The sequence below is a fragment of the Microplitis demolitor genome, chromosome 5, assembly GCF_026212275.2.
Source record: "Microplitis demolitor isolate Queensland-Clemson2020A chromosome 5, iyMicDemo2.1a, whole genome shotgun sequence".
Classification (NCBI taxonomy): domain Eukaryota; kingdom Metazoa; phylum Arthropoda; class Insecta; order Hymenoptera; family Braconidae; genus Microplitis; species Microplitis demolitor.
This window is the reverse complement of record NC_068549.1, coordinates 2,339,928-2,356,409: the sequence shown is the minus strand read 5'-3', so window position 1 is coordinate 2,356,409 and position 16,482 is coordinate 2,339,928. Positions and strand designations below refer to the sequence as shown.

Below are 16,482 nucleotides of genomic sequence, written 5' to 3'. Positions count from 1 at the left end.
TAGTATATATGTATATATATATATATATATATGTGCATCAACTATGTGGATAAAAAGCATCGAAACTAACTCACATCATCAGACTACAGCAGAATCCGCAATTGGGGCGCAAGCGCGCGTTCGAGGGTTTATTACGATATGGCCTTAGTCTCGGCTCGTCTGGGCTGCAGGCAACATCATTCGAGTTTTCACCCTTGACCAATTTTATCTCCAGTTTTCGAGGGTGATTATGTAATAACTATATCTATATATACCTCTTCACATATTTAACTCTCTGCATCTGTAAACATTCACAACTTATTAATAATAATAATAATAATAATAGTAATAATAACAATAATACTACTAATAATAATCCAAAAATTTTAAATTCGGAGTAAAGTAAGCTTGCAAGTCATCCAGCAATAAAAATAAATCATAAAGTTTTTTAACGACGCTATAAACCAACAAAAAAGTAACGTTTTATTGACGCGACGTTGTGTCTGATCTGAAAAGCTCTGCTCTCATCTCTATTTTACTTTCATTCTGTGGTATATTCGTATCTATTCAAAAAAAATATATATATATATATATATATATATATATATATATATATATATATATATATATATATAAAAGAATTGTTACAAATAAACGTCTGCTCTTGTACGATACTGCCCTATTATTATCATGTCTATCATTTGCGTGTCAGATTTTAGAGGAAGATACAACAAATTATCGATTGATATTTTTTTTTATAATAATTAATGTCTATACTTGATTTATTGTAATAAAAAAAAAAAAAATAAAATCGGATGATAATATTAGCATCGATGAGACAAGATAATAATCCAAGGCTGGAGCTTGCGAGGTACAGAAAGGTGAGGAATAATAAGTATAATAATGTTGATATTAATAATAAAATGGATCTAATGTAATATATATATACATATATATATAGAGAGAGTATGAGGTAGTGTATGATGTCAAGTGTAAAGTTTTATTATTAGATTTTTTGTTGCAGTTGCGGAATGAGAAAAGCTCTGAGAGGCTCGTAGGTAAATAAATGCAATGAGTCTGATTCTGGAAACAGAGTTAACGGTAGTAGGTCACAGCCTTTATTGGAGTGTGATCCCCAGCATTGTGTTGTTGTTGTTGTTGTTATTGTTATTGTTACTACAATTGGAAGCTCGGTTATACCTGTCATCAAAAATAAGCTGGTTATTGCCACCTGTGAGTGAGTGCTCTGTCGGATTTTTCCCAGCTGATAGTTTTTAAAAAGAATAAAATTTATAATAGAAATACAACGCGGCGTAAAATGAAAAAAATTGGCGGGATAAAGATGGAAGAATCTTTGAAGCGCGGGATAAGTTGAAGATAATAAATAAAGTAATGCTGGAGTTTTAGTAGAAAGAATAAAAGCTCAATTGAACTTTTTTTAAACTCGATAAATTTTTTTTTCATTTTTTTTTTTTTTTTTTTATATAGAACCTGGATATTTTATTTTTGTTATTTAATTTAAAAAGATTGCCGCGTTTTTTTTTTTTTTAATAATTGTCTGGTAGCAGAGCCTCGCAGGTTTGGAAGGGAGGAGAGACTGATGTTTATTTTAAAATGGTGATAAAGATGGATAAAGATATAAATTTATGTGTCGCGTAGGTGGCGTAGATAAAAATTAGGTAAAGTGTAAAGTGTCAGTGACTGGATTTAAATATTTAAAAAACAATGGGGTGCGATCTCAGCAAATTGGCGTCATCGACGACGCAGCCTAGTCAAGGTGGCAGAGAATCGCCACCACCTCCAGCAGCGACTGATCCGCGATTACCATTAACAGCGAGACAAAAATTTACCATTATCGCAAGTTGGAAAGCCGTTGCACGAGCTATGGAACCAACTGGAGTTTATATGTTTGTCAAGTAAGCCGTCCTTTATATTCTCGTTTAAATTTAAATATCATATCGTGTGGTTTTATCAATTCCGCTATGCTGTTTATTCATTCTACACATCCCTACATCCCTATATGTAGATATATATATATATATATATATGTGGATGTAGAGTATTTTTATTAACAAAAGAGACTTTAAAACTATCGACTTGTTAAAGAAAAAAAAACTAACCAGCTCGACAGACGATATCAATTTTAAACACATTTCTCTGCGTCAATGATCAATGAGCTTCACCGGAAATTAATCTCAACATGTTGGTGGAGAAGTAAAGTGATAAAACCTTCCCACTGAGACACACTACACCCTATAATGCGTAAATACGATCCTCATCCCTTTGACGTCAAATTCCTATGAGAAAATAACTCGAAATAAACGTCTAATGGATTTGTATTAAACTATTAGCCACAAATATACGACAGATTAAAAATAGAAACAAAAAAAATTCAATTTCTTGGCGGGAAAATAAATTTTGAATTTTTTTTTTTTAATTTAATTAAAAAAAAATAAAATAAAAATATGCACTTGTAGAAAATTTAAAAAACTATGTGTGCATTTTTCCAAAATATTTTTTATTTTAAAATTTTTCATTTTTAAAAAAATTCAAAAGTTATGGCAATGGCTAATTTCAGTATCATGAAATTTTCTTGGGGCGAGTGAAGATTTTTTTGCCTTATTATATTTTTTTGTATATATATTTATACAGAGATAGATTCTTTATTATATTTGTCGAGCGTAATGATAAAAAATATTTAGTATCATCTATAAATAATATATGAAACATCATATTATAAATAAACAATATCGAAGATGAGAAAAACGGAAACATAATTAAATTTCGCGAGATAAACTCAGCGTGAAATTGAAGGAGGGATGTCTGGAGGCGGTGTTAATGTTAATGTTCCTGGATAGCAACTAATCGTTTAATCATTTTCCGTCCTCGAGATCGGCTTATAACCTTCATTTATTTAATATATTAAATTTTTCATATAATCTCTTGATAACACTTGATGGATCTTCCTTATAGGCATCAACCCTCGTCTGAATACATAAATATATATATATATATATATATATATATATATATATATATATATATATATATATATATATATATATATATATATATATACACATCAAAAATGATTTTAGCATTTAGTGTTTGGTTTGGTAAGTCAGGTCTATTTATATCTCAATTATAAATTATTTAACCAAATGTTGATTTACCGTCGATCAGTTTTATTTACATTCGGGAATCGTCTGTAATTTAGCTAAGAAAGCTTTAAATAAAACAAGTGGAATTAATACATGTTGGTATTCACGCGTTACGAAGCGCCGTTACAAAAGGTGATACGTTTCTCGGTCCAGCGGTCAACCTGCTTGGCGAATCAATAAGCCTTTCTGTGTGTACATGCCCTTTGCCCTCGTTTTACCATACATATGTGTGCTGTCGTACTAGTTGCTTCAATCATGCATGTATATATGAATCACGGTTCACGTGTCAAGTGAATTTTAAGTCTTTATTTAAATACTGTGTTCTGTAAATTGCTTCTCTTTATTCTTCTTCTCTCATTTTTTTTTCACATATCGATAACTGATATATTTTACAGGCTCTTCGAAGACAACAGCGAGCTCCTTAATCTATTTACCAAATTTCGAGAACTTAAAACGAGAGAACAGCAAGCTGAGAGCATGGAGCTCGCGGAACACGCGAATACAGTTATGGAAACTTTAGATGAAAGTATTAAAAGTCTAGATGATATGGATGCCTTCTTAACATATCTTCATCAAGTTGGCGCATCTCATACCAAAATACCAGGATTCAACAAACAATATTTTTGGGTAACTATTCATATTAACAAATACATAATTAGATGTTTAATTTTATTCAAAAGTTTATCTAGACTTAGGACTGTGCGAATTGTCTTCGATTCTCATAGAATTATTCTTTTAAAATTATTCGATTAAAATCCGAGAAATTTGATTGGAATTCAAATATTTAAATTTTATTTAATAGAGCTTAATTTTTTAAAATTACCAAGTAATTATTTTGTTGTGCTTTCATATGAGTTCTAATTACCTCTGGCAAAAATTTGAATTTTTGGAAAATATATAACAATTTTATCAAAAGAAAATTTTTGACACAGTCGTTAATTTTAAAATAATTCGAAAATACCCGCAGAAAAATTGAGATAAAAAACGGACGAATTTTTAGTATTCTATCGACCAAACTTGAAACCGGAAGTCACCAAAAACATCATGCTCTACTATAACTATTACAATTGTGAGCCTTGAAAAATTTCTTGTTCTCTACTATAATTCAATTTATCTAACTTTTAAGTATATAATTCTTTTTAGTGCTGCCTAATATTTTTTTGGTGACTTCCTGTTTAAATTTTAATCGACAGCATGTTGAAATTCCATATATTTTTTTCCGTGTATGAATAATTTGAAAATTTATGAATAATTTAATTCCAAGTTCTAATTATTAAATTTGATAGGAATAATTCCTAAGTTCAAATTATTGACACTCCTAAACTCATGTACCATTGACATAAATACCGAAAATAAATTTTAAATACGATAATGATAATGATGTTATGGCGGTATGTGGTTTAATCATATTATATTCTTCCTCAATCCAATATATATATATATATATATATTACAAAAGGCTCTTTGATTTGATTCTCTCTAGCGGTTAACGTCGCTCATGTTCTTGCTCGCGACATCCCTGCAGAAACAGGAAAAGCGAAGGGTGAGCTTGTCTATTGGTCCTATTGTCCTTTTATTAGACAAAGAGGGCGTAAAAGACAGCTTATATGAAAATACTATAAAGATATATTTATATACACTTCTACCCATGTACATATACATTATCTATGTATGTTAATGTGTGTTAGCCGACTTGAGGTCTAAGCCATAACGTTTTCCTTCATCCCGCACGATATATACTCCCATATATTATTCATTCACGTCAAAGTTGCTACAATATTTATCCATAAATCGACAGCTATAAAATATAAGGCTATAAAAAAATTTAATATGTCATATTATAAAGGGATGATAAAGGATTTACTCGCATTAATATGTTACAGAAAATAGAAACACCGTTTTTGGAGGCTGTTAAACGCACTCTCGAGGATCGCTACACGGATAATGTGGAGACTATATATAAACTTACGATAAAGTTTATAATAGAGACGCTGATCGATGGGTTTGACAAAGCCCAGAAGTAAAAAAAAATATATATATACTACGTTGCCAAATGTTGATTTTTTTCTACATTTTATTGGAGCATTTCAACACAAAATAGTGCAGCGTATTTAAAAAAAAAACAATTACACAATAAAATGGTCCAAATTTATGACTGAGACTTACTCGATCGCTGCGCGGATACATTCTAGTCAATTCCGTATATTATTACCTGTATTAACTATTTTTACGGTCGATTCTTCGTATAAATACTCGAGAATGTTTGGGCAAAGACACAAAGAGAAAAGAAAAAAAAATAAATATATGGATACAGACAAAAAAAGAGGGAACTTTGAATCGATGAATCGTCTGCACGCTCGAGTGTGTTGAAAACTAATAATTACATACTTATTACAAAAGTGAAAAATAGGTAAATATATATGTATATTTGCGTGTGTGTGGATGTGCGAGCGGATGAATATTTGAATTTTATTTACTTTCTGTATAATTTTATAATTAATATGAATGACATGATTAACTAAATGATAAAACCGAATTATGTAATATTTAATAATTATTATTGATTAATAATTACCATTTATTATTACGTTAGTAATAAATGGAACAAATATTTAAAAATTAAAGACAAGCGGAGGTTTTATCCCCTCGCTACAATGTCAATTTACAATGGGGTCTTTTACCTAAAAAAGAAAAAAAAAAAACACGTGTGTGTTCCTTGATTATTGATGACGACGTATATTTTATTCAGATAATTTTCCTGTCACGTTCATCCGAGTTATTTTGAGAAAAATAAATTTTTTTTTTACTCATGCGTAATTTAAATAAAAATACTAAGAGGCTTCCGATTGAATTAACGGTAAAGGGGATGAACATGACATGTTGACTTCTCTAATTGATGTATGAATAAAACTAAAGAAATAATATACAAACATATATAGTATCTTCGTAAATATACTCAGAAACATGAAATGGAGGTACAAAATAAAAGTGTTTTACCGAAAGTCTTCAAGAAACCAAAAAATTATAAATAAAACATACAATAAATAAATCTATGTACACAATATATTTAAAAAATATAAATATGAAATGTACATCTTGTGTTCTGGATTGTTATATAATAATAATTGCCCGATGTTTATTATAATTGTATTCATGATATCTTTCATTTTTCGATACACTGTAAAAAATTTCGGGAGCGAACGCTGATTAAATAACTTTTTATACTTTTGGATTTGTTTTTTAAAAAATCAATTACGAAAAAATGAAAACTAAAAATATGCACATGTAGAAAATTTAAAAAGCTATAGGTGCAATTTTTTCAAATATTTTTTTTGTTATAATTTATTGCTAAAACAAAAATTCAAAAATTATTAGGAGTCGGCTAACCAGTATCATGTGAAATTTAAATAAAATCCGTAATCACTCCGAATTTACTCCTGATTTTTTACAGAGTAAAAGTCACGACACGTTTTTTGTTTCATCTTTGACCTTCTTGTTTGTGTTATTTTTTATTATTATTATTATTATTTTTTCTTTTTTATTTAGTCTACGTACCATTAGTGATGGTTACAGGCGGGAACGACCTGGCATTCGAGCTTTTTAGGTCGAGTGCCTTTGACACTAATAAGGTAAGAGTACTTGCAAAATTATACATCTCGGCTTTAAATATTAACCACTGAAAAATTATTTTTATAAAAAGTTTCTGTGTAAAAGATAACGAAACTTTGATACTTTGATATTTTCCTTAAACTATTTGCTTTTGATGTCAACTCAGTGATCCCACTTTTAATTCGCTTTGTAGTTTTAATTTAATAATTTAAGATAGTGAAACTTTTGAATTTCAATGATTTCGAATTAATGATTTTCATTTTATCGTACTCTGATAAAATTATGTGCCCGAAGAGGGAAATTTTGAATGAAACTTACCATCAATGAAGATGATGATAAAGTTCTGATATGAAACAGAAGATGGCAGTGTGCGATCTACTAAAAATACGCGGGTTATTATCAATTTTAAATTGGCGGCAAAAAACATGCAATGGCATTTTTATTCCCAAGTAGCAGGACAACTTTAAGATGTCAAGTTTTCTTAAAAAGCCAAGAAAAATTTATTTTTTCTCAAAACCAAATTTTTTTTTTTTATAGCACAGAAATTCATATCACTAAATCCTGAATGGTCGATTTTTTGAAACTTTTCCTTTATAATTTTCAGTATGAGGACTTAGAAAAATTTCTTGCTGCGAAACTTGGAAAAAATTGGACTGAATATCTTTGGGAACTGCTAGAGAGGAAGTGGGCATAAGACTAGCGACTGAAATTTTCTTTTTCATCTTCTCATTTTGTTAAAAATAATATTCTCAAAACTTAAAAAAAATTTTTCGTACAATATAGGTTTCAAAAATATTTACCCGAATTTAATTTTTTTTCTCAGTGTACTTATGAGAGAAAAATACAAACTATCGAAAACCGTTACGAGAATTTAAAAATATTTGTACATCTAGATAAACTGAAATAGGAGAGTCACTGTCAAAAGGCATTTGAATTCTATCGAAATAAAAATAAAAAACAAACACTGATGATTAGATAAATTAGATAATACTATCATATCATTGTTTTTTGGTAATCAAAAATATATCCCACTTCCTTGTTATATATTAATTTGATAAATGCTTACACCAAATAATTTTATCAGTATATTTTAGCGATTAGTGTTCTATATAAATGGCAGATAAAAGACCGCGGTATCATTTGAATAATTCTAATAGTGTTAAATATTTCAAGACCCACATAATGCGTCAATGTTTAAGTAAGTTCTAAACAATCATAATACATATTTATTATCTCAATAAATTCAAAAGCGATAAGTAGTTTTGTCAAAAAGAAAAAAACGTTGCTACTTATTATAAATTAATTAAACTTTTTTTTTTTTTAGTAATTTCGGTGATCGTTATTTTGATCACTTTGTCAAAAGTGTCATCAGAAATATCAGAATGCATCGGAAACTGTCAAAATAGTGAAACTCCGTATTTGCCACACAAAATTTGTACAAAATTTTGCGTCTGCAATCATGGACGACCTACTGAGATGTCATGTCCTGCTGACCTACATTTTTCACCAGAAAATCACGTCTGCATGAATCCTTGGGACGCTGAATGTCAAGAAGACAGATCTGCTATCAAAAACGATAATCAGAATGAGGACGTAGCTGCAATTAGTCAATCGAAGTCATCTTGTGTTGGGAAATGCGACAGTTCAATAAATTACCTCCCTCACTCAGACCCCAAAAAATTCTGCTTGTGTTACTTTGGGAACCCCATTGTAATGAAGTGCCAACCTGGAGCGAATTTCATACCGGAAACGAACAGTTGCTTACAACCGAATGAAGTGAATGATCACCAGGAAGTAAATTCTGAAGACTGTATTGGAAAGTGTCCAGCAAATATGCAGCCAAATGTTATTTATTTACTTCCCCACAAAAATTGTAACAAATATTGTTTGTGTATTCAAGGCTATGATAGAATTATTCACAGTTGTCCGGCTGAATTATTATTTAGTTGGCCAGAAAAAAAATGCGTCCAACCGGAAATCGCACGCTGTGCCCATTCTGATTATAATTCTACTTATTTTTAATTGATTTTTTATTTAAAGCTTTTTTACTGATTATTCTATGGATCGTTGTATTATGAAATAATAAATAATTAAAAAAATAATTTTTTTTTCAATGAAATCGTGTCTTGTTTTTTGTAATAAAAATTCAATGATTTTATTTTAATATTTTTTCAGTACTCCAGTTTTTTTTATCTATGATATTTAAAAAAATGTATATATTTATAATTTAAATATATATATTATTAGAAAATTCTATTTGTATCTGAAAGTATTGAGGTTTGAAAACTAAAATTGTTAATATTAAATTTCACAACACAGATGTTTTTTTTTGTTTTGTATATTAACCCACAGTCAAATAAATAATTCAATAAAAAGAGTTTTGAAATAGTCTATGATAAAAATTTTTTCCAGCCCAAAATATGAAAAATTCCCGCTTTAGAATATACAAATTAAACTTTAGAGACCTTATTTTTTTTATTTTGGTGATAACTTGTGATTACATATTCCCGTGATTGGGTCTTCCGGCATCGAAAGACTTTCAGAGAGATAATTCAATATCGAATTTTAAAATCAATGATAAACATATTTTCTATCTTTTACATTTATAAAAAATAAATTCTTATATATTATATTTTTTTATACAATAAATATTTCTCACACAATTAAAGAGCAAAAATAAATTCAAATTTCATTTCAAAGGTTTTTCGAAATTTTACTTGTTCTTGTGGATTTAAGATTTTGCAAATTTTTAAAAATTACAAGAGAAGGGACTTTCGATGTCAAGTTTCTAGGAAATTTCCGATTTTTCGTAACCATTTGGAAATCCTTAAAAAATAAGAATTTTTGAATAGAATTTCCAGTAGTCTTTTTATTAAATATTTTTAAAAAATCCTGAAATTTTTTGAAACTGTAATTCCTACATAATTTTTTCAAATTTTTCCAGTTTATTCGAAACGCCCCGATAATACAAAAAAACAAATTTTTTTCCAAGTTAATGAAATTTTACTTTAATGGTATTGTGACTATCGATTCTTTTTTCTTACGACGCATGTTAAAATGTAATTAATCATATCAACATGAGCACTCAAACGAGATAAATCCTAAAATTGTAAAAACAGGTAGCAACAGATAGATGATTAGATAAATTAGATAGTACACGTATCATAGTTTTTTTTTTATAGCCAAAAGTAAAGTCCATTACATGGCATTAATCGATTAATTCTAGCGATTAGTTGGCTATATAAAGGAAACTAAAAATTCATAACGTCTTTAGTCATTTCTATACCATCGTTAACTATTTAAAAGCCCGAAAAATGAGTAAATTTCTAAGTAAGTAACCAACTTAATTTTAAAATAATAAAATAATTATTTATAAATTTTCACAGCAATTTTAGCGATAACCGCTGCTGTTTCAATCTCAAAAATATCAGCAAAATCGACCGATTGCATCGGGAGTTGCAGAGACACCTACATTCCGTATTTGCCCCATAAAATTTGCTCTAAATATTGCATGTGCAGCCAGGGCAGACCAATAGAAGCATCATGTCCAGAAGGTCTCCATTTTTCGTCAAAAAATTTTGTCTGCATGAACCCCGCAGAAGCTCAATGCCAAGAAGAAGACTATAGTTCTAGAGGCTGCATAGGAGAGTGTTTTTGTGAAGATCCTAACAAAGTTTGTCTACTGGCTCATGAGAACTGCAATAAATTTTGCTTGTGTCGGTGTGAAAAAAATACCGAAGTACACAATTGTCCAGAGGGTTTGGACTTTAATGTAGAACAGGCTCGCTGTGACCTTCCATATTATGCCAATTGTCCTAATAGTGATTATGATTACTAATTTTAAATAAATTTTTTATATTAATCATTGTGTCCATCGTTTTGTTTACAAATAAATAAATAAATTCATGTTGTTATTTATTTTTAATATTAAAATTAATTAATTAAATTTAATAATATACTTTTTATATTAAATTTTTCTCAAGATATCTACTATCATCAAATTATCAACAATAAAAAAATAAATATTAAGTAATTTGATAATTTAAAACCATTTTTAAGTTATCCTATGTCTGTTAATATTTACACTAGATTTCATATCATGAATTTTATTTTTTTACTCATACTGACTCATTGAACTAATAGAGTACATCTGTAATTTAAACTATTTAGTGATCAGTATTAAGTATAAAAGACTTTAAGTTCACATTTGCTCAGTAGTTTTGTTAAAAGAACGACAGATACTGAAACAAAATGTTGTTTCTCAGTAAGTATTGATAAAAATTTTTCTAATTAATTATTGAATGCATAATTTATAATTAATCTCCAAATTATAGTTTTGATATTCGGGCTGACGTACGCGTCAGCAATGGAAAGTGTGAGTTTAAGAGAGTTTAATTTATTTGATGAAATAAAACCAATGGATTTGTCAAAGTGCATCGGAAAATGTTCATGGCCTTCGAAACATATTTTTTCAATATTACCTCACGAGGATTGCAACAAATTTTGCAAATGCTTTTTGGGGCATCTGTTTGTAAAGAAATGCCCGAGAAACAAACATTGGTCAGTTGAGTTACGAAGATGTGTGTTGCCTAAATTCGCCAAGTGTGCGGAAAGAAGAATGGGTTGCATTGGAAAGTGTCCGGATGAAAATTGGCCACAAGCTGTCCACGTTTTGCCCAACGCTGATTGCCGTAAATTTTGTATATGTGAGAAAGGCACTGCGCTGGTTAAAGATTGCCCGTATGGCTTCAAATACAGTATTACCCATGGGATTTGTTATCCGCCTAACGAAGCAGTCTGTATTTCGGATGCAACTACAACTACTTCTACTACTCCTTCATTGATACCAGAGAATACTCATTGCATTGGCACGTGTTCACAAAATCCTGATGATTTTGAGTATCTAGCCCATGGTGATTGTACTAAATACTGCATTTGCGTCAATGGTAACCCTGCGGAAATGGAATGCAATTATAATTTACATTTTTCAATGGATATTCATGAGTGTGTTAGTCCTGCTGAGGCTGATTGTAAAAATCGGCTTATATTTAGTTATTAATTTTTAAAAATATATATATTAGAAGAGTAAATTGACATGGAAATAAATATTTTTCATTATGAAATGAAAACAAAAATTTTTTTACGACTGGAAAAAATTTCTCGCCCTAAAAGATTTTTTCTTGTCATTGTATTTGATGTCAATTTTGAGTTTCAATTTTTTGATGTCAATTCAGAATGGAAATTTTATTTTTGGGCAAATTAAAATTTTTTTGAGGTGATTAAAAATTGTTTGTTATAAGAAATCTTTATTTTCTGTGTATAGTTAATTCAATGTGTTACTGATTGTATTTAGCGATTATATAAGATCTTTTGATAATAAATTTCTCAAATTAGATAATAATTAATCTTTTGGTTTTTTTAACTTGCAATATACAATAAGTAGATGTAATATGATAAGAATTTCAGGTAAAGTTGAAGTGGACCGATAATACAAGCAATTTAGCTTTACTTGTTTTTAAAATAGTTAATTACGTATGACAATGACGCATAATTTACATGAATTTCATCAAATTGATTGGCTGATTTGGTGATTATTATCGAGTGCTTGATTACGAATTAAAATATAAGATAATTGTGGTCATATTTTTTATACACACGATTTATTGACTTGGTCGAAGTATCCCTCATTTTTTTGAGATGAAAAAAAATTCTAGAGACGGAAAAATCAGCATGAAATTATTGGGTAAGTAATTTTTTAAAATTAACTTTGAAAATTATCTAGAATTGTTTTTTATACTATTGGTAATAAATGAGTGATGATAATTATAATTGTACATAGACAAAAAATGTACAGAAATAATAAATTTCTAGTAAAAATAATTAAAGCTTTTATTTATAGAATTACCAATTGTTTTTTTATTTACGTGAAATTAAAATGAAATTTTATATTGCAGTGGTATTGGTGGTTGCATTTTTTGGTACAACATATGCATCGAAATGTATTGGAGAATGTGAGAGTTGGATTGACGATGATATGCATGATGATTATGGGTTGGATCATTTATTGGAACACGAAGACTGTGATAAATATTGCGAATGTACGCCATGGGGAGAGCTGATTGAATATTCATGTGAAGATGGAAAATATTTCTCATATCTCTGGGGAAAATGTGTTCATCCATCATTAACTGAATGTAAAAATGTATCTTTAGACACTACATTAACTCCAATACTACCTTCTTCAACATCACCTTCAACAATAGAGCCTCCAACGACATCATCTCCAACGACAGAACCTTCAACAACAACGCCACCAATTGATGAAAATGGATGCATAGGAACCTGTCCATCAAAAAATCTACTCGATCACGTTGAATTACTGCCCAATAAAAATTGCACCAAATTCTGTATGTGTGATTGGGGTGCAGCAAAACCAACGAACTGTCCTGCAGGATTATTATTTAATAATAAAGTCAAAAGTTGTGATTGGCCTTACAATGTTGACTGCCAATCACCAAATCGTATCGAAGAATTTAAATATCTCGCGTCACAACGTACGTTATCAAAAACCATCAACTATGACAACGAAATCACTGAGCAAGTTGATGACAAAGAAGACCAAGAAGTCGAAGGGTGTTTAGGCAACTGTCCAATGACTAACTCACTTAATTATACGCTTCACATCCCTCACAAAAATTGTAAAAAATTTTGTAAATGTAACTGGGGCGAAAAAATTGTTATCAACTGCCCGGCAAATTTACATTTTAATAATGCAAGCAAAGTATGCGATTTTTTTTTCAACGCTAATTGTACTGGTGTCGGTTCAATTGAACATTAATAGTAAACTTAGTAATTGTAATTTTAAAATTATAGAAATTCTTTCAAAATGTATTCCATAGTTTATTGTTTTATTTATTTTATTATTGTAATAAAATTATTTTTAAAAATCATCTTTATTTGTTTTTTTAAATTAATAAGATAAAGATTAAGTTTTTTATTTTTTATAATTTTTATAATGAATATAATATTAGATTAGATTGTAAGAATTATAAATGTTGATGGTCAAGATTAAACGTCAGTATGTGAGTTTCTGCGCGCCAATTGTCATTGTCATTAAAATAATTATTTAAAATAAATTACAAAATGTTTAAATATTTGGGTAAAGTATGAAAAAAAATTTATCTAAATTATTTACTAAATTAATTATAAATTATAATTATTATAGTGATTATTACTTTAATGACATTTGCTACCGCAATTGAATTTTCTGAATTTGAAGAAAATAATTTGAATATCAATGAAGTTGACGGCGCAGAAAATTTACAACTGAAAAAAAGTGGATCTGACTGCGCTAGACAGTGCAAATTATTTGAATTTACTAAACTAGCCCACGAGGACTGTCAAAAATACTGCGAATGCACTCTAGGGTTTCTCTCACAAAAAAAATGCAAGGGCAATAAATATTTTTCAGCGAAACAGAAAAAGTGTATTGACACTTACGATCAATGCAGTGTCAGTAAAAGTAATCAAGGATGCACGAAAAAATGCCCAGCAGAAAATTCACTGGATCATACTGTCCATATTGTCCACAAAAATTGCACACAATTCTGCGTATGCGACTTCGGTCATGCGGAAATTATTAATTGTCCTGATGATTTATTTTTCAACCAAAAAACTCAAACGTGTGACTATAAATCAAATGTTAATTGTACTGAGATAAAATAAATGAATAATTAAAAGCTATATGTGATGTAATACAACACAAAAAAAAAATTTCTTGGCGGGAAAAAACTATTATATAATAGAAATTTACGCAAGTGTTCAATATTTTTTTACCCATCAATTGTCGCTTATTGGCAGCTATAAATTTTTTTATTATTTATAAGTAATTTATTATTAAGAAATATAAATAATCTAATTTAAAAATTTATTACAATGGAATCTGGTGATGAATTTTATATAAAATATGACGTTAGTCAATCAAAATGTGTTAAAAAATTAAACTGATAAAAGTTAAGTATATTCATAATTAAATTTACTTAGGGTAATTAAGACCCATTTAATTAATTCTTTTTTCATAGCAACATTATTTATTTATAATATTTATTGCAAAAGTTATCATATAAAAAGAAGATGCGTGTGAAGAAATATTCATAAACTGAGTTTAGTTTCTGCTGTTCTTTTATTCGATAATTCAAAATGTTGCGGTTTTTCGGTAAGTAATTGCAAGATTCCAATTTTCACTACTTAGTTAACTAATTAATTAATTAATAATTTTTACTCTAATTATCTTTCATAGTTATTTTGTCGATCGCCATAATTGGAGTGACTGCAGAACAAGCAAGAGAATATGAAGCTACAAAATATATGTTCCCGAAGACCAGAAGTTTTTTAAACAGAATAAAAACTCTGGGAACATGTATAGGAAAATGCCCATCGTTCAACGATAAATTATATTTTACTCACTATTTACCTCACGATGATTGCGACAAATACTGCATGTGTATGGTGGGAGGCTATAAATTAACACGAAAATGTAGCAGAAATTATCATTACTCAGAATTGCTGAACAAGTGCGTCAACCCGAAAGAAGCTAAATGTCTGAATAAATTCGACGGTTGCTTGGGCAATTGTACGATGGATAGTGATGGTAACTTTGAAACAGTCTTGTTTGCTCATCAGGATTGTGATAAATTTTGCCGTTGCAAGGAAAATGGGCGCCTGGAATTACTGACGTGTGCTGACAATCTTCACTTTAGTGTTGAACGTAATTGTTGCGTGGATCCAGAAGAGGCCAAGTGTAAAATTGAAGTCCCAAAATCAAATACTGCTACTGAACATGATAAAGTTGGTGCTGATGCAGCCAATCAATTGAATGCTAATGGAAATAATCAATCAGATACTGAACAGTATAATAAATTTGATCAAACTGGAGCTAATCAACTGAATACTGATGGAAATAATCAATTAGACAATAATGAAGATAATGAATTAACATTTTCAGATGAAAATGATAATGAACGTGCTACTGATGAATTAGATGCTGATAAAAATTCTATTGACAATAGTCTAGATACTAGTGAAGATAAAGAAGAAATTGAAGTACCTGCTGTAGAAGAGGATTCTGCTGATGAAAAACATGATGAATGTATTGGAAATTGTTCATTATGTGGAGCAAGGGACCCCTGTTTGCTGCCGCATAAAGATTGCTCGAGATTTTGTGTATGTGTTGGTGGATTCCCATTTGCCAAAAATTGCTCAGCTGGTTTGTGCTTTGACGCAGTAACCAGAGAATGTGTTGTTACTAAATACGCGAGATGTGAGAACGGAGGAGATGAAACTGAAGTTGGACTGGAGCCAAGTGTTGAAGGTTCAGAAGAGTCTGGTGGTAATCAAATAGAGGCAACTGCAGGCGAGCACGAGAATAATTTAGCAGCTGATGGTCCAGGTTCTAATCCGAATAATTTGAATGAGGATTCAGCAACTGGAGCTCGGGGAAATGAAAGCGCTGTTGTTAGTTCTAGTGATGTCCGTTATGATGATCATTATGATGAAGAAAATGATGATCATGTAGATAACGGACATGATGATAAAAGTAATCTAAGTCATGTTGATGGAATTCCGAAGGAAAATAATTACGTAGACAACCATCAGGATGATGGGAACAATAATTAATTAATTAATATGTAATGGACCGAAGTCGGCCGCAGTCTTCAATTTGTAATTTTAAATA

General features: G+C 29.6%; 3 protein-coding genes across 4 annotated transcripts; all 3 read left to right on the top strand.

Moving 5' to 3' along the window:
• The first annotated feature begins 1,531 nt into the window (after window positions 1-1,531).
• Window positions 1,532-6,180, top strand: LOC103577186 (neuroglobin). 2 transcript variants are annotated; one of them, XR_549401.3, is made up of 4 exons: window positions 1,532-1,895; window positions 3,536-3,767; window positions 5,024-5,550; window positions 5,890-6,180. XR_549401.3 is itself a non-coding variant. In XM_008557735.3 (3 exons), the coding sequence occupies exons 1-3, from the start codon at window positions 1,705-1,707 to the stop codon at window positions 5,162-5,164; spliced, it is 564 nt and encodes a 187-aa protein (XP_008555957.1). In that variant the 5' UTR covers window positions 1,532-1,704; the 3' UTR covers window positions 5,165-6,180. The 2 variants fall into 2 exon arrangements, 1 of the variants encoding a protein (XP_008555957.1); XM_008557735.3 differs by having other exon boundaries at window positions 5,024-6,180.
• A 1,649-nt stretch (window positions 6,181-7,829) lies between these two features.
• Window positions 7,830-13,699, top strand: LOC103577193 (uncharacterized). Its single transcript, XM_053739293.1, has 6 exons — window positions 7,830-7,947; window positions 8,074-8,767; window positions 9,997-10,079; window positions 10,136-10,570; window positions 11,084-11,779; window positions 12,704-13,699. Exons 1-6 carry the CDS (start codon window positions 7,863-7,865, stop codon window positions 13,585-13,587), a joined length of 2,877 nt encoding a protein of 958 aa, XP_053595268.1. The 5' UTR covers window positions 7,830-7,862; the 3' UTR covers window positions 13,588-13,699.
• LOC103577197 (peritrophin-1) lies at window positions 10,907-12,024 on the top strand. The gene is made up of 2 exons (XM_008557754.2): window positions 10,907-11,013; window positions 11,084-12,024. Exons 1-2 carry the CDS (start codon window positions 11,001-11,003, stop codon window positions 11,806-11,808), a joined length of 738 nt encoding a protein of 245 aa, XP_008555976.1. The 5' UTR covers window positions 10,907-11,000; the 3' UTR covers window positions 11,809-12,024.
• Window positions 13,700-16,482: the final 2,783 nt, after the last annotated feature.

What these genes read in the sequence shown, in the direction of transcription:
- LOC103577186 (XM_008557735.3), top strand. Translation starts at nt 1,705, where the DNA reads ATGGGGTGCGATCTCAGCAAATTGGCGTCATCGACGACGCAGCCTAGT. An exon ending in GGAGTTTATATGTTTGTCAA is followed by an intron (nt 1,896 to 3,535) that starts GTAAGCCGTCCT and finishes TATATTTTACAG; the next exon opens with GCTCTTCGAAGACAACAGCG. An exon ending in TCAACAAACAATATTTTTGG is followed by an intron (nt 3,768 to 5,023) that starts GTAACTATTCAT and finishes AATATGTTACAG; the next exon opens with AAAATAGAAACACCGTTTTT.
- LOC103577193 (XM_053739293.1), top strand. Translation starts at nt 7,863, where the DNA reads ATGGCAGATAAAAGACCGCGGTATCATTTGAATAATTCTAATAGTGTT. An exon ending in GATTATAATTCTACTTATTT is followed by an intron (nt 8,768 to 9,996) that starts TTAATTGATTTT and finishes GGCTATATAAAG; the next exon opens with GAAACTAAAAATTCATAACG. An exon ending in AAAAATGAGTAAATTTCTAA is followed by an intron (nt 10,080 to 10,135) that starts GTAAGTAACCAA and finishes AAATTTTCACAG; the next exon opens with CAATTTTAGCGATAACCGCT.